Raw genomic sequence first — 25,895 nt, forward strand, 5'->3', positions numbered from 1 at the left:
GTTGGCCGCTGAAAAATCGCCGGCGCTGCAGCTATTATTAATCCACGTCGGAAACGCGTGAGCCCCGTTGCGATGTGTTTTCATGACATAATTTGGAATCGATTTAACTTCTTAGCGCCTCTGCGTGACGCGTAAAGGACTCTTACTCGCCTGCACCCGTCCGTAACTCAGGACGTACAACATTCCGGCTCTTAAGTCTCATTACCATACTCCTTCGTTTGCCGCTCGGGTTCTGCATACCTATTACATAGCTATTACACTGCTGCCGGTTTGCTCGACCGGTTACCGGTACCTGAATATTTATTTAGCCGATTACTTTTTTCATCGACTCCGGGGAAATTCGATCGCCGTCGCGCTGGCTGCTTCGTAAAATTACGGGCAGCGAATGAAGGACGGATAAGAGGCTGCTGCCCTTTCAAAGGCGGCGCAGTTATTACGCATGCTTATAATATTGCGCTTGAGATATTAATTACGTTATTTAGCCGAGATAACTAATTAGATATAATCCGTATAAATAATTAGATGGCAAAAATGTTAATGCTCACTAAATAAGTTATTCTACGAACTAATTATTATTAACAAGAGTCGCAAAATGCTACTCAACACATATATGTACCCTAATATATATATATATATATATTTCTCGTTGGAAAGTTTCTTTAGCTGGCTCCGGTCATGTAAAATTCTATACAAATTTAGATTGATTGTTAAAAAGTAAATTGTGTCTTTTTGCAATGTCAATTGCCTTTTTTGAAAGATTAAGTCACAAAACTAGATTGCAATCACTAATGTTGCCAAAAGTAAAGATTTTTTGCTTTCTCTCCTTGCAGATTCTTTAAAGTGATGGATGATTTCACGTCGACATGCGGTGAAGGTGAGTTTGCATTACTTCAAATATACTTGAAACAAAGTTCCTCGACTCAAGAAATCGAAGTAACTTTATTGCATCTACCACAATCTTGGACAAATATGTAACGCTTTGCATTGATCGCGAGTAGTCGCATCGCTGAGATGTTTGATGAAAGTTGCAAGACTCATGTCTGTGATCGGCGCCAACTAAAATGCATCAGGTTCGACAACAGTAGGAAATAGCTCTTAAGAAACTTTGTACCAACAAACGTAAAGAAAAAAAGAAGCAACATCGAACGCACTGACGGGTACTCGTGTTTCTGGCGAGAAAAATCTCTGGTGGGAATCCTCGCTCGAACGAAACTGCTGATCACGACTGTACGGACGCATCCCTTTCTAATTTACTCTCTCGATTACGGCTCGGCCGTGTTGTACGTTGTGAGAATGAATGTAGAATAGTCGGTGGTTGTTTTACTCGCGCGATTGTACGATCCGGCTTCTGTGTTTCGAACGAAGGAGAATTCGACAAAGACGACGACGACGACGACGATTGGAAACGAATTCGACCGGAGAGTTCGAGAGGCGAAGGATCGCCCACGCGCGAAGTATATACCGGGGCGTTGTTAATTATCTGCCGCCGTTTATCAACCAGTAGAGAAGAAAGTTCCCTTGAGCGTTTCTTCTTCTCCTCCCTCTACTCTCGGTTCTTTTTCTTCGTTCCCGTCGTCGTTTTCTTCCTTTTCGTCTCTTCTCCGCGTGTGTAACCTCGCGTTTCTGTCCCTCCATTTTTTCTCATGCCAAACGGCCAGTCATATCTATGAGACTACGTCGGGATTCGGTGGAACACGTGTACACCATAATTTAAGAATCGAGTTTTGATCTCTGGTTTATTTCGAGGTATCTTTAAATCTCTATGTATCTAGGATCTATTGTCGTTGAGGTACACGTTCTCAAGGCAGCGATCCTCAGACGATGCTTGAAATTTTGAAATTTATTCGACAGAGAACTGTTTTAAACTTACACAAAATCCGAAACTTTCGAAATTCTTATAGGATTTGCAAGATTTTTCAGGAAGTTTATAAGATGTGAAACTAACGTAACCGAATTTCTTGCGTCGAAATTGCATGAACGTGCAATGCTCGGTTACGTTATCACGATTTACAGCTCTCGGATTTGTATACGTGGGAAACTTATAAATCAAGTAACTCGAACTTGGAAGGTGGAACGGTCCGTCGAAGGAACGAGTCGAGACGCATTCCAAGGCAAAAGGAGCCGCTTAGTTGCCCATCCATTGGCCACCACTTAGCATTTATCAATACCGTGTATCCAATGCCTAATACCGAGACGTCGGTCGATCGCGTAGAAATGCACGTACACAAGTATTTCGTTATTCATTAAATCAATTATTAAATCCCCAATGCATTAAGAAGTTAAGTTTGTGTCTCAGAGTCGTGCGCCAATTTCTTTCCTCTTTTAAGTTTCCACGTGTAAATGTATATTGAGAGAATTATCTCGGTGCGTATATAATTATTTTTGACAACGAAATGTAAATTGTTGCGTTTCGAAAGCATCACAGGCGGATATTTATATTCCTTTCGCGCGAACCCGAATTAATATTAATTTTCAGGCACGTCACAAAAGCTATTCACCGAGCATCTCGCGACACGATCCGTATACGTACATTGAACGCGGCCGAACTCGGATCGTTGGATTGATTTAAGACGGCAGTAATCGGCAGCTTGGAAAGACTCTCTCTAACAAGCCGGCGATATTTTCATGTTTATGTACGCCGGACATTAACGTCCTTCCTCGTTTCGGCGGTTCTTACGTGCACGTAAGGCGAGGCTTTACACTCTTACGCTACTAGGATCTTCTTCTCGTGTTCTTCTCGGCACGAGACGACCAGGATCTCTCCCATCTACCAGAGGCTATTTGAACTGACGTACCTCTCACGTATATATCATATTGCCACATTTACCACGTCGCTTCGGGTCGTACCTCGCGACTACTCCAGTAGCCCGAAAACCAACCTTCGCGCGCCGTACGGGGAGTGGCGTGTGCAATTCCGGGTGCGCCGTCCGCCTTTTATTCCCTTCGTCGGCGATATCTCGGGGGCACGAGCGAAAACAATATTTGCATGCGACTGCCCACCCTCGTCCATCAGTATGCACGAGGTTGTGCACTGCAACCGACCGACTCCTTCCGTCGCGTCGCTTCGTTTCGCGCTGTTTGAAACGTGACGGACCGAAGTTCATTACAAGCAACAAGGATTTTTACTTCGCTCGAAGAGTTATTTAGCGAAACGTTCTTACACGGCGTTTTTATGCCGCTCTCCTGAATTTCGAATTTATCTTCGTAAGCGAGACTCTAATCTTCTTGTACACGAAAGAAGCTTGCAATAAAGCGAGGCACGGTTCGAAATCTCTCTCGCGACGTATGGTAATTATATTTAAGTTTCATCTTTGTGGAAAGTAACATTTTACTTGACCTCGTTAACTAAATAGCTTACAATCTTCTAAGCAAATAACCAGCGAACGAAATTTTCGGTAAATTGGAATACCTACGTGGCAATGCTTCTTTTTCTTTAGTAATATCCTGAAGGCATAAACGAAAATCGTGATTGCGTGTGCACAAATGTTTTGACTGTATAGTAATACTCGTAAATATCTGCAACTGTTAACGATGGACGTGAAATAAGTTCAAATAACGATAAGATTAACAGACAAAATTTTTTGAGGTGGTATTCCAGCATGGATTTAAAGATCTCGATGATCTTTTTATATTGTATTATAACATAAATTTGATATGACTGTACGTTTGCGAATAATTGCATCAGTGTGAAGCCGATACTTCGAATTGATAACGGACTCATCCCTAATTAATGATATTGTTGAATATACAAGGCCCATTTTCGACCAACAAGCATTATTATCGTCATGTTCATTCAGCTCCCGTCGAGCAAGGTTTGATTTCGGCTGCCAAACAGCAGGGTGCTCGGAAAGACTTCCGTAATATCTCTCTGGCCGTTGTAATTCCATACCGATGTACGAACGTGTACATATGTACACATTATTCAAGTGCCAATCCGTGAATTTCACTTCTTCATGTGCCGGAGATCTTCGATAAGCAAAATTCCACATTCCTATCTTTTTCTCAATGTCAGTACGCTTGTCTTACAGCAAAATTTAATTTTGCCATAGAAATAACTATTTAATTACTAAAGAAAATTATTTAGGATACAAATGAATGGCCGATACCTTATATGAAATTTTGATAAATTTGACTAAATTTGAGACATTATTTTATTCGGCTTATGAAAATGTAGGGGGAGTGGGGGTTACGTTCGGTAGTTAGAAAGAATGACATGTATTAATGCCCGTCAAAATAATCGTAAGTCTTCGACAATCTGCTTGAGGATCGGCTTATTTGTTAGCATAAAGACCACTGCTCCACGGGGGTGCTGGCTCCAGATTCACATTAGATGCCGACGTGTTCTGGGAAGATTCCCGTCCACTAAGAGAACGTTTCTGGCGTATGCAAAATTGAGATGACCTCGTGATAGATACCGTGAAACGAGCATACCTTGCGTATCGTGTACGTGTACATGAATGTCGAATTATATCTGCGATTTGTTATTCTTCTCTGATTTGTTTCAATTGTTATTATATTGTCATATATTATATATTCTATAATTTACTAAAATCTAACGAGTACGTCAATGATCCAAGAAATATAAAGAGGTGAAGAGAGCGACAACTTTTTCGTTACGTACTACTACAATTATATAAATTTTGGATCCTACAAACGTGTAACGTTTAAGCGAAGCAGTATTATAAAGTGTCTCCTCTATCAATTTTCAAGAAAGATTGAAATTTTGTTCATGAAATTATTTTACATAAATATCTACGATCTTCTCTTGTTTCAAATGTTCACGAGTTCTCCGGTTTATGTTCCATTGAGGTTGAGGGTTTACGTTCTACGATTGTTCACACTGTTATTTTCCCATATATGATAATCCAAGGACTCTTTTACGAAGAAATAGCTTTTATATTCGAGTCCGCTAACACGTTGTTGCTCATTCACATATATTTATTCCAATACTTTTACATGGGACGCTATGTCGAAGGTTGCTAGATCGAAAATAGCCCCGGTCAGCAGTTTTATTAGACCGTTTCTCTTTCAAAATTTTTCACGGAAAATCTTATCGCCTCGCTGGCGCCATGCATTTCGCGTCTAAATATATATTTGCATTATTGTCCTTCGCGAGCGGTACAGTATCGCGTTTATCAAAAGAGAGAAGGGCATAACTCCGCGCTGTATCGTTCCGAGATACCGATATATTCTGCGTTCGATCGAAGCGGCACGCAGAGAGGTCAAACGGCGTATCGCATGACTCTCGCGATGGGCCACTTAATTCGCCCTGAAAGCCGTGGTAAAGAGGTACGAAGTGCCTCTAAAGTACTTGGTACTTATCCTCCGCTCGTTTGCGCTTCGCTGAAAACAAGAAGACACTGGTAAGGAAAAAGGCCGGTCGTACGGAATCCAAGAAGGAGAGGAGATAGGCGGTGGACGCGCTTCGATCGTTATGCTGGTCAACTACTCTCATTAAGGTTTGCGGCTCTTGCGAAAATGCCGCCGCCGCCGCCGCCGCCGACGCCGTGCCGCCGCGACCGGCCGGCTGTAGCCGGAGTCACGAATCGTCGTGAATTCGTCGCAGCTTTTGCCGGTAATTTGCGATAATATTATAATCAGCCCCTTGCTGGGCCAGAAGAGGTGCCGACCCCACGCCCCGGGCCGAATTGATGACCCGTGGAATCGTACGTCTTGCCGCGCGTAGCGGTGCGCGCCCTTATTGGACGCCCTTTTCGCAAGCGAATATTTCTTTCGGTTCCCGCGCGTCCTCGGTGCCGTCCGACGTCTCGAAAGTGCTTTCGAGATACCGATCGCGTGTCCCGCCGACCGGCCTCTCACGCATACACATCTGTGTCGCCGCATAATTACTTTATCGGTTACGTTTTACTTCGTTACTTACGAAACTCCCTCGGGAAAGGAGTACGGAAAGGAATATGGAAAGCTTGCGATGCGCTCGGACACTTGAATTTACAAACTTACAAGTTTTACTCTTTCTTTATGATAGTAAATCATAATTACGAAATTTATTAAGTATCGTTCGCGTGCGTATTGATGCCACTACTTAAAAAGTCCTTACTTGCACCACTAAATTGTGTATCGTAAGGTATGTGTAAATTTTCTGTTACAGGTGAACTTATAGGAGTCCATTGCACACACGGTGTGAACCGTACTGGTTATTTAATTTGTAGGTCAGTATTATGTAATTTCATAGTATTATGTAATTTCGCCGCTTTTAATCAGTTAAAACGAGTGCTCCTATTGCCGCTTGAGTTTTCAGCTATCCAAATTTTAAATACTCGCCAAATATTCGCTTTATTTATTCGAATATCTGGACACTTGTTTAGCCTTGTGTAGCTAACAGTGTATCAAGAAATAATTCGTATCTGTCATTTATTTGTTATTTAATTAAATATCGAATATTCGGATATCCGTTTATAGGAAAACCTAGTTGAAACGGTTATAGCGCGGTTACTTTGTTATAGATATCTCATTCAACAGCTAGGTTGGGAAACTCAAGATTCCTTAAAAGGTACGTTGTTTTGAAAGCTTCCATACGTTATGTTATAGGAAAGTCGCTTTCTCAACTATTTTATTTTTATTAAATTTAATAAATGAGATAATTATAATTTTATATACTACTTTCTCAACTGTAACGAATTGTTACTAAATGTTTGGAATTATTTATCAATGGATGAAGAATTAATTATTTGTGGATTATGAGCAGATATCATTTTATATTTATCAAAAGAGCAGTATACATAGCAGGCCATGATCACAGACCGTCAGATCGTTCTTTTTTTCTGCGCGTCATGCAAAACATAGCCAATTTTTATCACGCTATGCAAAACGTCGGCCTGAAATAGGTTAGTGAATGACAAATGAGATCTTCCTCTGTTTATATTCAGCTTTCGGGGAAGCACGCGGATATCCCGTCGAACGCGACATTTATCTCGCCGCGTTGCAGGAGGTCCAACGCGGTGAGAAGATCGACACGAGTAAAGTCGTTCTGACGCCGGATTCCACCGGCGTCGTAGCCACGTCGAGGAAGATTACGTCGAAGATGCGTTCGCTGTTGAAAAACTCGGCAGGCCGACCGATGGGGCCGCCGAAGTTTCCGATGTCGCGACGAGGTTTCGCGAACGGTGGGCCGTTCTCGCCTCAGAGATTCGGTATCGCGGGTCCACCGCCAGGATTCGGCCCGATGCCACCACCTCCGCCCGGTATGCCGCCTATTCCGCCGATGAGTCCGCCGCTCTACGGACTCAGGCCGTTTAGGTATGGACCGCCGCCGATGCGCCAGGCGATGCCACCGACGCCGCCTCCCGGCCCAGGGGGTTTCCCGCATCCCGGTTTTCCGCCGCGTATGCCAGTCCCGCCGAGGATGGCGGGTCTACCGAGATTGCCAGCCGGCCCAGCCGCACGGTTACCGCCGATGAAGATGCCACCGCCACCGCCTCCGCCTTCCAGAACACCCAAGCAGCAGCTTCAAGCGCAGAAGAAGCAGCAGATTAGAAATGGAATCATGGAGCGCGCGGTGAACATTCGCCTAAGGCGGAACGGGCCAGCCAGCGGTAGAATCATACCCAAAGCGCGTAAGGAACAGGACTTTACTGTCGACACGTTCGAGGAGAATCTGCTTACGACCACGATTGTCGCGCAACCGCGACGGCAAACGAGAGGACGCTTTAATCAAGTCAAGTGACGATGTACTCGTTAGGAATCCGATGAGATACTTAAAACACAGATTTTTTTTCCGTTTGACATATTGCAGTTAAAGCAGAGGTTCACAGTGTCCAAGATATCTCGTGCGTGTAGTCGCTGTCCTGTGACGTATAGAGATACCTAACAGTTTACACGATAATTTTTGAACTTGGACATCAATAACACATACCTCTCTCTGTCTCTCCCGTAAAAATTTTTTATTTTACTGATGTATTTTATATTGAAGACAACACTAATGACCGAACTTCATGGAAAATAATATCAGAAATCTCACGATGTCCAATTTTTTTTAGCTTATGTCTATGTACACGTAATTTTATTTTAGTAATTAAACAATTATTACGTTACTTAAAAGACGTAATAGTAGAATTTTTATTAAGGTTATTCATAGACATGATATATATCGTGGGATTGACGTGCGACAGAAGCTATTTGGGAGTATTTATGTAATAAATAGTTGTTTGTATGTTGTTTAAGAGAAAAAGCGAAATATTATGTATAAAAACAGGATTAAAGGCAGAACTGTCCATGACTCTTATACTATCATTTATAGATTGAGTGTGACACGTCATTAATGTGACTTCTTATAATTCGACGTTATTACAAAATTTTAGTTTAAACATTTAATATTGTTGTGTTTAGCATTATACGAATTGCAAACACTTAATCCATTGACGAATATTATATTCAAAACTGATTAATGACTAAAAATCAAAATAGATAGTAATGAGCGGACAGTGATTTTATGTACAATTTTAAATAAAATGTGTGCATTTAGATATAAGAGATATAAGAGATATACTATAATGAAATCAAATTAAGAGTTTTTTTATTCATTCACAATCGGGAACTCGCAATTATCTTCATGAATGGGCTAGGCGAAAGCACAATTCTGAAATCAATGCTTTGAGCAAGAGATCAATATTGGTTAACTAACTGCAGTTGTTGATTGCAGGTTACCAGTACGGAATTTCCGCCAATCTGGAAACCTATCAGGTATTTAATTTTATTCTCTTTAATACAACGTAATATCATTCTTGTCATATTGAATTATGAGCGAGTTTTACACTTTTCTTTCGATGTGACTTATTATCGCTCCTTCTATATTATATCCGGTACGCAATCAATTCTTTTCTGATCGCTATAAATCTGTTCTCGGGGAATTACTTCTCGGGGGGAATTACTTTCTATACTAACACAGGGATCGAATGTTTTACGAGGATGCTCGATGGTAAAGTAGCTTGGTAGTTCGACGTTGTCGTTGCTATGCTATAAGATTACGTAGACAGGTACGCGCGTGGCGCGAACGTAATTGAACGTACGCCTGGAAGATCGGAGCGGGCCACGGCTGGTCGTGCATCGTGTATCTCGTTCCGAGATATTAAAGTGATTCAATATTCGGACCGGAGTCAAAGGGTCACGCGTGTAGGAGGGACACGTCTCTCGCGCGCCTGACCATATATCACGAATTGCCGTTGGCGTACATGGAATAATTCCACGAGAAATTGCACGCGTCACACATGCGAGTAACGCCTTGGGCCTCGGGGGCTTTACCCGGCGGCCTTAAAAGTGAGACTTGGTGATAGGAAGGGCATAAATTAAGTGCGCTCGTATGCGCGTTTTATATGGCGTGCTGCTTCCCTCTCGCCTGGTAGATAAGCATTGCTCTGCTTGTAATGACGAGTAGCAAATTTCGGCGAACAATACTAAAAATCGATAGCAAGTGAACGACATATGCTATAATTGACGTGAATTGAGAGAAATGTAATTCTCAGATTATATAAATAATATTTGATATATCTGAATATTATGGTTATGAAAAAAAAATGAAACTTTTAATGCGTTAACTCGTCAAAAATGATGCTTACATAATGCAAAGATAAGACATTTAATACTGTAAATTCAAGGCTGAAACATTATGAAGAGATTAGAAGAAATTGTTAATAACATAATGTCATAAAAATCATACTTTTTTTTCTGTGAAGTATTTGGTTGCACTGGAGATAATAGAACAGATACAGCGCGTGAATCGTTTGCTTTCATCATAGTCAAATCAATATCGCGTTCTAAGTTATGCTCTTAGACATAACGCAGGCACACTTTGGACCTAAATGTCCGAGAAATAGAGAAGAAGACAGATAGAGAAAGAGAAAAAGAGAGGAGGGGAACGATGACGACGAACGACGACGACGAGAAAAGAGGTCGTCGTGGATAGAAGGAATTCGAAAACTTTCTCAGAGGTGGAAAGATCGTCGCCCTTCTCGCCACGCTCCCGGCTCACGGGAGACAATCCGAAAGTAACTTCTGGTGCGGGCTACTGGCGCCATGGGAAACAATCGTCCATCGCGATCGTTGGGCGCAACCGTGCGCGCGAGACAACTGTTTCCCCGGGGTCCCCCGTACCTATCTCTCAGTTAGACATTAGATTTATCGACATATTTTCTCAGTCTTTTGAGAGACTTTATTTACTTTTGTACAACGTCGTCTACCTCGCCTTCGTGCACCGCTGCTGCACGCGCGACTACCCGCCTTGTTTCGGACTACGCCGGACGCTGGTCGATCAGATCGGAGGGGGATAGCAGAAACGGAGGTTTTAACCAGGAAACTGATCGGTGTTTGTATAAATTCTATTTTGAACAGAAGAGAAGATATGCGTGACGATCGAGAATTGGTAGGAATTGAATAAAAATCGAGGGGCTTGAGGGGAACAACATGTTATATCACGCAAATTTGTCCGAATCAACATTTGAAAGGAACTCTGAATTATTTATTACTATTACTTATGTCGTAATTATTCGCAAAATATACGTGAGATTTTTTGAATTTTTTGATTATGCTAACAATATGCTATTACCTCGAGTTTTATGAATGCATAATGAGATTCCATCTTTGATATGTGGACTTTCGAGCATAGAGCAAAAAGATGTTTACTCAAGTGTAACGCAGTACAATTGATTATGATTTAAATGGATGTTAATAAGTACTGAGTTGGAACGATAACTTTTTTTTAGGTATTGACAGAAATTTCTATTATTACGATCGTAATCGGTGCAGGGTTACTGCGAACGAGAAGATTGCATGATCTAACTACTGCGTGATTGTCCGAAACGATCTTTCGGGTGCGTTTCGACGGAACTTTTCAAATAATTCGTAAAAACCCGCAGAGGGACAAACAAGTCCATAAAGACCTCGCGTCATCTCGCTGTTTCTTCTTCCTCACGTCCAGTTTCCTCTTTCGATCAGTCGTTTTACATTTCTTTGAGGTGCGATCTATCAGAAACACAGATCACAAATCAGATAATTCGTATGCTTATCTAATCCGTATGCGCACTATTACCTGATTCGTATGCGCATCAATAATAAATTGCAGACTGAGACAATCGTTAGAAAAAAATAGATGAGTTTAAAGGAAGAAATAGTGCAAAATATTTCTGCAAGATTAATTTTTGATTTTTGGTTGATTAAAAAAAAAAAAATTTTCTGGCATTGTTTTTTCTATATTTACGCTTAGCCAATAGATCACTTCAATAAATATAGCTAAATTTCATACGTGTATCAGGATGAATCATACCTTAATATGTATTTTTATGAAAACGAAGTATATTTTTTATTTCTTAGTTATCGAAATCAAGTAAATAAAAAGGAATATGGAAAGGTGTCGAAATATAAACCAACTTTCCATTTTTAGATAGCAAGGTTCACAATTTCGCAGAATAAATCGCTATGAATCTCCTTTAATTCACCTATTTTTTGCACAGATTGAATGCTATAATTCACTGACGGAGGGATCGGCAGCGAGTTCCCTTTCGTCCGACGTGGCAATTAGTCCCGATTAATTCCTCAAAAATCAGAAGGAACGGGCGCGTGCTCTGCGGTAGGTATAGATCTTTTAGGGTAGGGACTTCGGGGAGTCGAATAGAAGGCTAAAAGCCAACCACACACGTGGTTCGAGCGATCTAGCCTCTCTCTCTTTCTCTCTCTCCGTGTCTCTTCTCTATTCCGTAGATTCTGTGTATCCTCCGGCCTATGTACTATACGCGTATGTATGCGCGTCTCTCTCTCGTTGGCACGCCAATAACGTTGCGTGGCAGTGCACTTTAATGCCGCGGCGCGGCCTACTTAGCGGCCGGCTTGATTAACATGGAGTGATTAATAGTTGCTCCCTCCGTTCGTAACCAACCCCAACAGCGGCGGCATCGGAGATCTAATCGCACGATATTTATTGCCCTGCGCGTCGTCCACCTCGGGGCCCTCGGCCACGGCGATTTTGCGAGCCCGCGCTCCCTCTTCCCTTTAGCCCTCTTCCACGTTCTCCTCTTTTTCGATTTCGTTTATTTTGGTTTTTATTTTCGTCTCACATCGGCTCACTCGGAGCCGGTCCGCGGGCTCCTCTCTTGCCTTCCTGAGTTTCGGCCTTCCCAGCATCGCTTGAATTCCTCTCGGTTCCCGTTTCAGCTCGAGTTGTTATTTAAGCGGTTTAATGATATTTATTATTTATGCGACATACGGCAAGTATATAATATCAGTTTTAAACAAACGAGATGTAAATTATTTATAAATTCGTTTTAAGTTTATGCTTTTCTACTTTCGGTGACGTTGTGTGTTATTTAAAACTGTTCATATATGATTGTATATTTATAGCCGTGTTTTTCGATTCTAATTTCATTTGAATAAAAAAATCTGTCTATGCTTTTCGATAAATTCGACATGATACGCTGTTGGCGGGTTTTGCGCGAGAGACATATCTATCTCGTTTGTTCCCCCTTTACATGTTGCGTCAGCGTTACGCGCGCGTTGGCGCCGCATTCGTCTATCCAATCTGTAGCCGTGTTTACAATCCCAGCTTCGACGGCTTGCAATTGTTCTGATCAGGGATGACTATTTGTAAATAGATACGAACATTTTACTTCTTTGTATCGATTTTACAAAGTTATCACGGAGGTATCGATACCAGAGGTGATAGATATCCTTGAGAAACGTCGAAAATGAAAATTGATAAATAATATGATTATTTTTATAGCAATTACATTCGAAAACATCGTGTCGTAGTTTGATATAATTTAAGGTATTGTTTTAAAATGCGTACCTACATCTACAAATGTAATATATATTTGTCTGTTCAATGCAACATTGTAATAAAAGAGGGAGATTTACTTAACTTTTGTACTCAATTTTACGTATAATCTGCGCGAAGAAAACGTCATATCAATAGAATATCGTTTCCCAATCGTGAGAGTCATAAATGTCACATTTTCTATTAGATATTTGATAAGGAAATACACTGACGAGCAAAGTACACATCGATTATGTAATATGTAATTAAGATGCTAATATACATTTATTAACGTATAAGATCGATCATAAACCATGAAATTTAGACGTTAATAAAATATTCATCAACGATAACAGTCTAACAATGGCAATGTCGCGGTCACGCTCGGTGTCGATAGACAGAATCGTCGTACGTCAATACGCCCAGCGGCTTCCCGCGGCGGCTATTTATACGCCCGTCTCGGACAACGAGCCGATAATTAAGACGCTGTGTAATTAGCGATTAACGCGCGTTATTAACAGCGCAAACAGTGCGCCGTCGGCGAGTCGGCGCGCCATATGGGGGCCTTAGCGAGCCGCAGCAATGGGCGGATACCGCGCGAAACAGATATCGCCGATACATTTCGTCGTGCATACGAAAGCATTTCGATCTCGCGCGCGGGCCGCCGCGCGCTCGGGTTTCGTCGCTTACGAGGCACTGTGGACATTTGGATATACGTATAGGACGCGTACGTGGTACAGGCACGAAGTTCACGCACGAAGTGCGTCGTTCGCGGAAATTAAATCCTCTAGGAATCCGGTGAACTTAATCAGTGGCGCACGGCAGACGGAATATTTTCACGGCCGCATCAGTTCTGAAGAGGAGATTTTCCATCTGGTAAGTGCCTGACCTGCTTTGTCCGCCGTATTCAAATATTTGAAGGTATATTGTTATATATTTAAAACAAAATGGATGATAAAATGTAATAGTTTTACGTGTTAAATCTTAGAAAAGTTACATTAAACGTATACACTTTTTTGTACACCTTGAAAACACTATTAATAAGTAAGAATATATTCATTTAATATGTTACTGCCAATTAATGCATTATTAATGTTAAATGGCAATCAAGCTGCGACGACTTCAGTAACAGTAGTATATATATGTAGTACGATAATAATCGTGACACAGTTATCATTTCCAATTTGAGATACCGTTATCCGGCGAGAACACGGAGCTAACGTAGTGTTATACCTGCCGCGCAAACGAACTTCTATTCATGAACCACGGCAATAAATATTCGTCTATCTTACCTTAGTGAGGACGATCGAGAAGGTGCGTGTCTCGCGTGCCGTAAATACGAGAAAGCGATAGTCGCAATTGTGATCGGGAGAGGCGACATTGTCTCCGATGGTCCCGATGTCCGCCTCCCACGACATTGTTGGACGGCCTTATTATCCCCGAGCCCTTTGATCGATATGGACAGATATCGATAACGGTGCGATGTTTATCGTGCGGGTAGGCTCGGATAAACGCGTACGGTGTAGCATTACACAAAGAACGGTGATGCATTGCCCGATGGTGGTGTCGGTGTGTGGAAGGAGAGGGGAAAAAAGAGAAAGAACCAGGAGAACATCTTGTCTTTCTGTAGTCGTAGGTGTAGCCTTAAAAGGGCTACGAAGAAAGCTCCTCGCGTTTGTGCACGGCATCTTTACGGTGTTACAATTTGTACGATATTCAGAATAGATATATACATATGTATATACGTTCGTGAAAGATCAGCCAGAATGATCTTTGTGGACTTGATTTACCATGATACATTTTTAGTGTGGTTATTAAAAAAATTAATGAATAATTTTTGATCAATTAACGCAAATTATAGATTGTAAGAACGTTTTAACTTGGTATCACTCAATATATTCACATTCATGTACACGATCGATGCTGTATTACAAATTCGCTAAACCAAATGTTGCGGCGAACACCATAAATTGATGTCCACTCCACGCTCAACAGATTAATCCTTTAACGCCGTAATAGCAGGGCGCCATAGCTCGTATAAGTCGTATCCAATCGATTTTCGCCTAGTGTTTGAAAGTCACGATTCGATAAAGATTACTTCGAAAGTAATCTTGATTCTTCACGGTTTTACGTTAGAGTAAATTAGAAGTGTTGATTTTGCTTCTTGCCAATTTTGTACTTTACTTTCGCAAATAATAGAAAAATATAAATTCTAATTTTTTTGAATGGAATAGAGCTATATTCCAAGAAATAATGGAAAGAGAGAGCACGGGTTGTGAAAGGGACGTGTCGCAGATTTCGCCCCGCTGATACGTGTATCGATATCAGATCTGTCGAAACGAGCAGCAGAGCCGGCCGAGCTCGTAATTGAAATAAATTCCTTGGCGCGAAAAGAGTAGCGGCCGATGGCAACGAGATACGCCGCGCACACGCGTAGAACGCCGCATTAACGGCCGGAACTGTTATCGACGTCTCTATTAGGGAGCTCTCTCTCTCTCTCTCTGTCGACGAAGGAGACCCTTCTACCACCCCGACCAACACTGTCGGTTCCGTTTCCGAATTTAATATCTCGCATCATCAATATATACGGAATTCGTCGCGCCAGCTTCGATCCGATAATCGATACGCGTATATCTGGAGGCGGCGACTGAAGCGGATGACGGATTCGTTTTCCGTCGTCGAAATGCGGAGGTGTCTGCTGAAAGTGCTCATGTAAGAATCCTAGAGACCGCTCAATTTATTTGAGTACTATATCTATAATTTATGAACCACTATTGGATATGACGCAGCATCGTCGATTTTAGCATCATTCTTTTTTACTCGGAAATTATAATATTCGTGCATAAAGTTAGCTTATCTGAAGCTATAATCGGCTACCAATTACACGTCAGTCAGGAACGTGGTAATTCTCGTGGAATGCAATACGTAATACGTTATAGTAGACGTAATAACCGATCCCGATCGGTGACAGGAGCGGCGGACTAAAGATCAGCGGACAGCTCCCATTCGAGGAAAGAGAAACGAAGTGGCAGGGGCGAGAGAGGATAATAACGTAGGTAGCCTGCGGCACTGGATGATTAATAAATCAGGCATGCCGTTGAGAGAACAGTTTAACCTGCGACCCCGGCGCGATGCATCGCGCTCCTTTTCATTTTTCCTCGTTCCCCATCCTATTCGCATCGCGCGGCGCGGCGCGGCGCGGCCTGCTCTCACGCGGCGCGTGAATCCTTTTCGCGACGGCTTAAACGGACTCCTCGTGTCGGACGGCGCGGCGCTTCTCTCTCTCTCTCTCCGCTCGCTCACGGCGATACAGATACGTGTGGCTAATGGCCCTTTCCCACAGGCCTTAACTCTGAATGTTAATTGTTGCTTAAATTTATGACAACCCGTCCCCTCCATCTCTCTCCGCTCCTTCTTCGACCTGGTCTTTCCTGTCGGCCGGCTCTTCGTTCCACCCCATTCCGAATAATCATGGCTATCCGTTGCCGACGAAACCGCGAAACAGGCCCGATGATTAGCGATTCGGGAATATCGGTACGAGGTGTCGTGACAAAGGCAGCGGGAATTAATGCCGGGAAATCTCCGTTGTCACCGTTGTCGCGGAACTTTGAACTTGCGGCGCATTGGAATTTGCGATAATAATACCGAGAGTGACCTACGTACGATTGCACAATAATGTTTGTGACGTTTAATTAAGGCGGCGCTAATGAATATCGATGATACCGTTGTTGTTTAGTAACGTGAAACGTATGAAACATTTTATTCAGCAAACGCAGTATACAATATGTATGTATCTATATACATATGCAATACATGTACAATAATGACCAGTATACTTTTTATAATTCGGTGAGAGGTCGAGATCATATTAATGAAGAAAAAAAGAAAAAAAATATATATAGAACGAGATGATTCTCTTTCGCACGCATATTAGACTTTGCTGCATTGCGAAATTTAATCTAGTTTATCGTAGTCTTTTTTTAAAGGTCAATTGTCGATTGAAATGTGGTGCGTTTATCTGTTACGGAAAATGTCGCGCGTGTATATGTGTTGACCGTTCGGTACAGTAGGTCAGATTTCTCATTTAGAAATGTCGTGGGAGTTCGTATTATACATCTCGCGCAAGCTTCCGCGGATTCGCGTAATGCCGCTGAAATATTTGTGAAGTGCTTTGAATTTCTGGAATATATGTCGTTAAACCCATGATATTTCTCTATGAAACTATCGCCATTCGTTACACGAAACATAACGTACGAGATTTTACTGAACAAACAGTACATAGAATTTATAACGCTGGCCGATTTTCTACGGACCATTGGTTTATTATTTCCGCGGTAAGGAGAGCTGAGAAAAAAATCGGGCCAGTAGAATATTAAAGTCGTAAAAATCTAATGATCAAGCGATATATCGCGGATTTGTTTTCTTCTCGGTATACATTAATAATTAAACTCTACTAAACTCTGAACATTTATATAAGAACTATCAAAGAATGATCGTTATTATTAATTTTAAGGCATCATTAGATGTCATAAATTATAACTGAAAAGCGTTTCTTCTTGAAAGAAACATGCTCTCTCTCCAGACCTTCGTCAAATTTTTTTGAGCGAACGCTCAAAGTAATCCGGATATCCGGATAGAGTAGAACTTCTCTCGAGTTCCCCTCCGTGTGCCTCGGTCATCGCCGGGCGTCGACTTTCGAGGCCAAGGAAGGTGGGTACGGGACAGACACACGTAAGATTCAGCAGCTGACGGAGGACGGAGGAGCGCATATTAGTCGCGTGGTGCGTGGATCGAGTGACTCAGAGATTCCTGGAGCCGGGGCTGACAAGCGAAATGGGTTAGACGCGGTGCACTTAATAAAGGCGAGATAGCGCACCGGGGCCCGCGATTACCATATGAATTAGTGGGCACCGTCCGAAAAGAAACACTGTCGTACTATCGTTGCGTAGTTGCGAAGGCGCGCTCGCGCTCGCGCACGCCTATTGTGTGTGGTCTCGGACGTGTGCGTGTGCCTGTCATCAGCTGTCAGCGGCGGCTAGCTTGACGAGCCATCGCTCACTTCACTGTCAACGGGTTTCTACACACACACGCGCGCGCGCGCGCGAGCGCACACGTACACACGTGTGCGCTGACACGACGACCGCGTACGCCAGCGCACGTTCACGCGCGTGCGTTGCGCACGTTCCACGTAACCGGTTTCACGGCCGCGCCGCCGCGACATCACCCTACAAAGGCTCCCCGTCTTGCCGCTTTATCGTTTTCCGCTAATTTGATTCCGGACTCGATCCTTCGGAGGATAGGCAAATTAGGCGGCTAGAAATTGAGAGATCCCACAGTCGGGTCGACATCTCAATCCTCCCGCAAGAAAGTGTCCGTCGCGAAAGTAACACGTTTTTTATTCCATGCTGTTATTTTTTGTCCAATTATTTTGATATTTTTCTGTCTTCAGCCTAATAACAGAATTAATTAATTTCTTCACTTTTATATATTTCTTTCGATAGAAAATTATTATTTTTCCAGTGTTTCTCTAGTGTTTGATATTGGGTTACGATGCAAGTAATGTCTAGCTTCCACATTCCAAAGTTTTCGAAATTTCCCACAGTAAAGTACTGTCTATCGCGAGAGCAAATTACACTCGAAATAAGACATGCATCTTTGGAGCTGATCCAGGCGTGCGAGCTCATTTATCCGTAGTTACGATATCCATCCGTTTTAAGTAAAGCGACGGCTTCTTCTTGTGTGGCCAAGTTTAAGAGCAGAAAGTCGAAGCAAAAATAGCAAATTACCTTGGCATCAATTACGCGTCGCCAAAAAGAAAAGGACATTATCAAATCATGACGCGTTAATTTAATTACCCGCTTCGATAGCGATGCTAATTGTATCTGCCGGTACTCGCCGGTATTAATGTCCCTTTCGAGAATGGACCGCGTTGAATTGCGCACGCTTAACAATCCCAACGAGGCAAATAAAGAAATACCTACCAGCGGCGGGGCTATAAATATTCGGCGGCGTATGCGCGGATCGTCGCGCGGCGAAAGGGTTAAAGTCATTGCAACCGAGGCGAGTGAGACCGTAATTTGACACGGACTTGCACGCAGCGGACGTTCGCCGATGATCGTTTAGCGAAACGGGCCATGCGGTAGTAAGACGTGGGTACCGATTTCCTGGACGAGCTCGCTCTCGTCTCCCCAGTGCAGTGCGCCGAACGTCCTCGAAACTCTTCGAACGAGACGGCGTAATAATGTCATTATTAACGTCAAAGGATTTTACGATGCGTTAATTTGCGCCATCCCGTCTCCGTTCCTCTTTCTCGTGCCGACATGCCGACATTTAATTGGAAAAGGAATCGCGCGAATACGCGATATCGAAGCGAATCATTGCGCCATAAACAAATAACGAAACTCGGTGCGCGCCTCAAAGAACGGAGAGAGAACCGGTCTTTTAGAGAATCGAAAATTCCACCTGTCGCCGTTCTAGACGCTCGCGCAAAATCTATACCTCCCTCATCTTTAACATGTTGCTTCGTTCCAAACTAAATGTATGTTTGCTTCTGGCGATTACGGTATTCGTAGACGCAAGAATTGCAAATAAATCGCCGGAGGATTCTATTTCGCGTCGAACGATGCAGATGGATAAGATGGTACACACCCTCTCATTTGTGTCGAGGGATGCAAGTCGGCTTGAATAGAAGTCGGCTTGGAACAATAGAGTTAACGTATGTACACTTGCGAAATGAAGATACGCCTCCACTTGTTAGTCGCGGCTTAGATCTTCGTGAAGATCTTTTCGTCTCGGATTGTGCGTCTCTCGGATGAAATTAAATAAGGATATTAAAATATAAAATTATTAAATGCATTAATTATTTCATTAAAAAAAGTTATTGAATGTGATATCCATTGCTAAAGAATAAAATTCTTTATTTTTAGAAATTATTTATAGAAATTAGCATATGTATTTGTATTTTTTAAGGTATAATACTTAATCGAAATGAATTGTAGTCGTGAAAAATAAACTTTTCTGGTATAATACTTAATGAAATAATTATTTAAATTATTATAGAATTCCAAGTAAAAATATAAAATTCTAATACATGCATATATAAATAATTCAAGCAGTAATCTCCAGGTATAAATTTTAATCATGTAATAAAAATAATAAATTGTGCTCACACCCTGGTTGCTATCGTCCGATGGCTCCCTGGTCTCCTTTTCTCTTTTTATTGCTTCTCCATGACAAGCACGCAAACACTCACTCGCGAAAACAGATTTAATTATGATTGTACCCGCACTAATAGAAATATGATTGTGCGACACTCTCGACTGTAATCGTATACGACATGCATTTTATTACATTTAAAGCTGATAATCTGTAATTGTTCGTAAAGAATAATCGCGATTGGAATCTATTAATATTCATTGCAACTGCATTTCGAGAAATAATGCGACAACTCAGTACGATTCGCTCCGCTACCTGACTGTTCGGCTCTCATCTTGAGAATGATAATCTACTTGTATCGCGCGCTATGTGCGACGCTTGTTTTGAATTTGTGGCGTATATCCGCCTCGCTGTTGCCGTATATTTGTTACCGTTTTCAAGGGGCAAACGTAACCGACAAACAGCGGGACTGGCCGCTTCACGCGTCATTACTTCTATCGAAACGCGGTTGCGACAGAATTCAAATGCAATCGTTACGGATAATTATAGATAATTATCAACTCGTGCGAGTAATTATCTTCTATAGTTAACGATTCGTAAACCTATCGAGATGATATTTACTGCAGCAGATATTTCGCGCGTGATTTATTTAAAATAAAAATCTTTTCTAAAGTAAAGATTAAAGATCAGCTTAAAAGCTGAGAATTATATATTTTTATAATTTATTTCGTTTTGTTACATATGGGCAGCAATTACTTCCTTGTCGATGTTTATATTTAAAATATGTATAATATATTTATTATTTAAATTGCAGTAGGGATGAATCTTATAACATATATACCTGGAAGGGGAATAAAGGATCGAGCATGTGTGTCCAAGTTTTGTGCGAGAGAGAATCATGTTTTATAAAGAAAGAAAAAGATAGATTAGTAATCTTCGTCCGCAATGCACAGACGCGAATCGCGTTAATCGCGTCAATCGCGTCGATCGCGTCGTAACGGCACGGTCGGCACGGACGGCACGGTGAGCGTGACGTCATCTCTGCGCCTGCGCATTGCGAGCAAAAAAAGGTTATTATATTAATCTACCTTTCTCTCTCGCGCCCAACTTGGAGTACTTGGACACGGATCTTTTTCACGGGAAGCATAGACAATTCCCTCTTCCAGATATGTATGTTCTGAGGTATGAATGCGCGCAGTACTTGATTTGATTTGCGGCGTATATCGCCGTTGTATTGTATACACGCGGTTTGTTATCATTCGCTCGGTGAGAGCTAAACGGACGGGTAACGGTGTGGGCCGCTCCGTATACATCGTCGTGTTAGGTTAGATCGTGTTATTTCTCCGAGTATTTCTCGAAATGCGACCGCTATAAATACTAACAGATTCCAATCGCAATTATTTTTTATGAACAATTACGGACGATCAGCTCGTAATATAATAAAATGCGTATCATGTATGATTAAAGTCACGAATGCTATATGTATATCCAATTATTAATACAGATAAAGTCGTCATTTCGCGAGAGAGCGTTGTGTGAGTGCCATGAAGAATTCAAAGAAGGAGCAAGGGAAGAGAGGAAAACCGAGAGAAATCAGGCGACAGCGGAGCAACCGTGAGGTAAGCATGTTACGCGACTTATTTTTATTATATATATTATTAAAATTAATATTTGGAGTTACTACTTGAAATTAATTATATAAGCATTAAACTTGTATGTTTTTATGTAAAACTTCAAAATAGTTTATATAATTATTTCATTAAATATATATCTGTTAAAAGACAAATAAAACGTTTGATAGGCGCAATTATTCTTTGTGATATTAATTATTTTGTGAACGCTGCTATAATCCGAATTTTCTACTTTACAGTTCAATAATTTCAACGTAGTCTACAAAGTCTACAATTCCGCTGTTGCGCATCGTATCGGTGAGTGATAAGTCAACTTTTATTTTAACTTGAAGTAATGGATCTGTGAAAATTGTGCCAGACATATATATAAAATGTATATTTAAAAAAAATATGAGAAAAGAAGGATGAAAAATCTTTCTCTGAAATGAACATTTTATATAGATCCAATACTTTAAAATGGATAGGCTAGAACAGATCAGATATATTTAATTCTAGAATATATACAGTAATGTTAGTATCTCATTATACGATAAAATACCAATACAAAAATTGTTTTAAATTCATTTCCTAATTTTCTAATGGACATAAATAAAAAATTAATAAGGCATATTAAAAAAAATATTTAAAGTTTTTATCTAAAGTTATTTTTTTCATGGTATTTATTTCTTGTAGACAATGAATATCGGAACACAAGATATTTATAAATTAATATTTATAGAACAAAGTAGAAAAAAATTATTAGGTGTGTTGTTTTCTTTTCTTTTCTTTTCTCTTCTTGTACAACTTTTTTAAATAGAATTTGAGAACCGTATCTAGCCTTTCTGCATAAATCTATTTCCAGAATGAAATATGAATTTCCAGTATTAGATATTGTATAAATCAGTACACGGAAGTTATTAAAAAAAATTTTTTTTTCAATAAGCATGTTACGAGTACAAATAAAAAGACGGGAAATATTTCATAGTTACATAGAATATTCTTATAATATACAAATTTTTGTATCTCTTATCTGATATAGCCTATTCATACATATTTATGGACATACAAATTTATTATCCGCCTTTATATCATTTGAAAACAAAGTGATTTATTTACGGGGCGATTTACGTTAAATCGCCATGAATTCATTAGCGCGCTTCACAGAGGAAAAACGTTAAGGAATACTATTTATACCGCTGACTTCGATTTTTTTCCGTCGTATGCGTCAAAGATACGTCTAAGTCGAAACAACCGCTGACGTATTCGATACGTCACCCAGCATCGACGTGAGTTCGAATACGTGAAATCTTTGCGTAAGAGCCGTTACACGTGCGTACGGCCGCAGGCAGACGCCGCCCGGTCTGCGCCAAAAATAACGCTCATTGATTTAGCGTTCTGAATGAACGAGCTCGCGACATAGAACGAGACAGCGGGTCCGTTGAGAAAGGGGTGCCGTTATGTATGGCTATCGAAGAGAATGGCACAATATCTCCAGGAACGTGGAAGAGAGCTCCTCTTTCTTCGGATACATTCTAACGATATATACGTATACGTCGTGGAATGGACGTAGGACCGTGCGTCGCGCTATACCGCCTACGTACCGCGGTAATATCCCCCTCGACTTTCCGATGTGTGTCCGATTTTGACCGATAAATAATCTGAATATTCCGCCAAGCCGCAACGACCGATCGAGCCAGCTTTTGCTTTATTATCCGTTCGCTTATACGCGAGATATAGCCCCCTTATAGCTTTAATCGACAATAGATGCTGCGCTCGGCTAGACTTCTTAAATTCCGTGCCGCCGTTTGCCGAAATAAAGATTTTCGTGCAATGTTCTACGATTATAGACAAGTTTGCGAATTGGAGTTGCGAGGCAATCGACATTTATTTTCTCGCGGTTTTTTGTTTGCGTTGCGTTGAGACGCCGCCGTCTCGAGATTTGACGATCGTTGCACATCGCGATGACAGATGATTGCATTCTCCTTTTATTGCTCATTTGCACATAAAGAGAGTCTTCCATCTCTATAATTCGCGATGAATGGCTTCGACATTGACGTTCGTTTCGACCAGATAGCGAGTTTGCGGCGTTTAGAGTCGAGTGCAAAGTTGAAGCATTTTCCGGCTATTGTTTGCTTTTCTACCTCAATCGTTCATTTGTAAAGTTCGCACTTGACATTCCATCTGGAATACAAGGGTTAGAAACGCCGTGGCGTAATCGCCTTGAAAATGACGCCGTTGCATTGCCGTCGCGCCACGACGTCATACAGGATTTTTCAAATACAATGGTATAAAACTTTGCATATCGCATTTTGTTATTAAAAAATTGCTATCACCCATCTATCGTATTTGACAAAAAATTACAAAATAAAGAAGTATAATTTAATATCGATTTTAATAATTTTCCGCAAGAAAGTGCAATTAATTCGTGCAAAACGTCTTACGCAGGAAATAAAAATTAGGTGAATTTTAATCATATTTTTAATTACTGTGAATTTATATAATTATATATTAGACAAACGAATAAAGGGTGTATGTCGCATTATTACGTTATTAAAAAAGTATTCGAAATATTCTGAGAACACAGTTCTGTTCTGTCGCAATTAACTTTCTTACGTAATATGCGTTTCATTGAAATATTTTAGGCAAGAATGCATGTAAGATCTTATATTAGCTTAGCAATCCGAAAATCGTACGTTCTTAAATACCAAAATGGCATTTGAAACGAGCTGTACAATCACTGTTATTATTTGCAGCTACATGCCTCTCGCGCTGTACGTGCGTGAGGCAAACGTAGAACCCCATGCGTCTCCAAGTTTATTTTATGCTTACTACGCTTGAGCCTGCCTCAACACTACCTTCTCTCGTTGCTCCTATACCTCTCTTTGCCGTCCGTATAATGAAACGGTAATTCCTCGTCGCACGTGGCTGATTCCTTTACGAAGACGACGTTAGTAGTGCCTCGAGAGTGTCGTTTAAACCGCCGAAGAACATGCCCGCGACATGTTCAGTGCTTGGGTGCAACATTAGATTTTATTTACTACTCATTAATATAATTCCATGTTGTTGATGTAATAATTACGTAATCAACTTGCGGAACGCGAATACACAACAATAAGTACTAGGCAATTTTATTCTAACGTCGAGCAACTTTTAAGATCACTTTTGCATCATATTGGTCGTTGCGTCGTAATGACGTTGTCAAAATTGTCCCACGTTTTCAGTTTGTCATTTTGTGTCTCGCGCGCGGGACGTATGACGATAAAAATGCGTCGGCAAAAATGATATCGATCAGTGACATTTGCCGCGGTCCAAGGTTAAAAGGCCATCGTTGAAAATGCCAGTATCGGTGAAGGAAGCATTAACGAGAAGCGGCGGATTAATTGCGGACGAGGGAGAGCGAGAGAAGCGCGGTATCTTGCTCGTGAAATTTCCTTTTATATTTTTCGGCGCTCGGTCGAAGTTAATGGGAGCTTGGGGATACAGGGACACCGTTGACGTCATTCAGTGCCACGCTCACCACTACAACGCTAATCGGACCGCATCTCGCGATGCACTACGCGGCGACTTTTCTCGAGTTTAGTCGATAGCTTCCCCGGCGGTATGAAAACAGGACGGGAAATTAGCTGCGGTTTCTAAATTCTACTCGACACACACACACACACGTCACGGATCATCGAGGATGTCGATAGCGCGCGTAGGTCGAGACACTGACGGATTCGTGGTACATCCGCAACGAGGATGCGCAAGAAAGCTTCTCGCGCAAGAAAAATTGCGATCGCGATCGGGTCCTTCGCGCGAGACCAGCATTAAAAAGAACATAAACTCCACGCGCGTCAGCTACATAAATTAAAAATTTCTCGTGACCAAATATTTTGTCGTAACGCGAAAACGGATCTACTTCTGCGACTCGAACGACGCTATTTGTTTCGCTGCTCCGTCGAGTTCATCGCAATTTCACCCGACGCGACGTACATATCGAATCGAATGCAAATATTACATGTACAACGTAACTCACGATATAGTGACTATCGTTTACGACCGACGGGAATACCGAAGAGTTGCGCGTTGTATAATGCTCGATTTAATGAATGTAATGAGTGTACATATAAGGCGCAATACGGTGGTTAAGCGGCGCGGTCCGGTTATAGCGCGGCGATACGACGATTTTGTTTTTCCGCCGAAACGGGACGAAAACGTAGAAATGGATTTTTGCGTGGTCGCATCCCAGACTACTGTCTACTTACGTGGGTAGATATAGAGTCAGCAACGCCCACGTCGTCGCCGGGCTGCTGCTGGTGCTGCTGCCGTCGCCGCCGCCACCGCCGCCGCTGCTGCTGCTGCTGCTGCTGTTGCCGGCGAGGGTGGCCGCCGCC

General features: G+C 41.7%; 2 protein-coding genes across 8 annotated transcripts in view; both read left to right on the top strand.

Moving 5' to 3' along the window:
• The window catches only part of LOC139769295 (uncharacterized), a 43,942-nt gene extending 31,080 nt beyond the window's left edge, over window positions 1-12,862 (top strand). Inside the window, exons 6-9 of the mRNA XM_071700223.1 lie at window positions 831-874; window positions 6,110-6,170; window positions 6,465-6,511; window positions 6,888-12,862. Of these exons, the coding sequence (XP_071556324.1) occupies window positions 831-874; window positions 6,110-6,170; window positions 6,465-6,511; window positions 6,888-7,684 (949 nt within the window). The 3' untranslated portion in view covers window positions 7,685-12,862. The remainder of the gene's footprint in view (window positions 1-830; window positions 875-6,109; window positions 6,171-6,464; window positions 6,512-6,887) is intronic.
• A 417-nt stretch (window positions 12,863-13,279) lies between these two features.
• The window catches only part of LOC139769296 (fibroblast growth factor 18), a 131,147-nt gene continuing 118,531 nt past the window's right edge, over window positions 13,280-25,895 (top strand). For 2 of the 7 annotated variants that reach the window (XM_071700234.1, XM_071700229.1), the window contains exons 1-3: window positions 13,281-13,633; window positions 21,417-21,531; window positions 21,783-21,840. The gene's annotated coding sequence lies outside the window, so the exon portion shown is untranslated. Of the gene's footprint in view, window positions 13,634-19,101; window positions 19,473-20,989; window positions 21,095-21,219; window positions 21,237-21,416; window positions 21,532-21,782; window positions 21,841-25,895 lie in introns of those variants that run through there. The other 5 variants (XM_071700231.1, XM_071700230.1, XM_071700232.1 and 2 more) reach the window with 5 other exon arrangements.

This window comes from Temnothorax nylanderi, unplaced genomic scaffold (genome assembly GCF_030848795.1).
Source record: "Temnothorax nylanderi isolate EJ_2023f unplaced genomic scaffold, tnyl_v1.0 TNYL_tig0021_pilon, whole genome shotgun sequence".
Taxonomy (NCBI): Eukaryota; Metazoa; Arthropoda; class Insecta; order Hymenoptera; family Formicidae; genus Temnothorax; species Temnothorax nylanderi.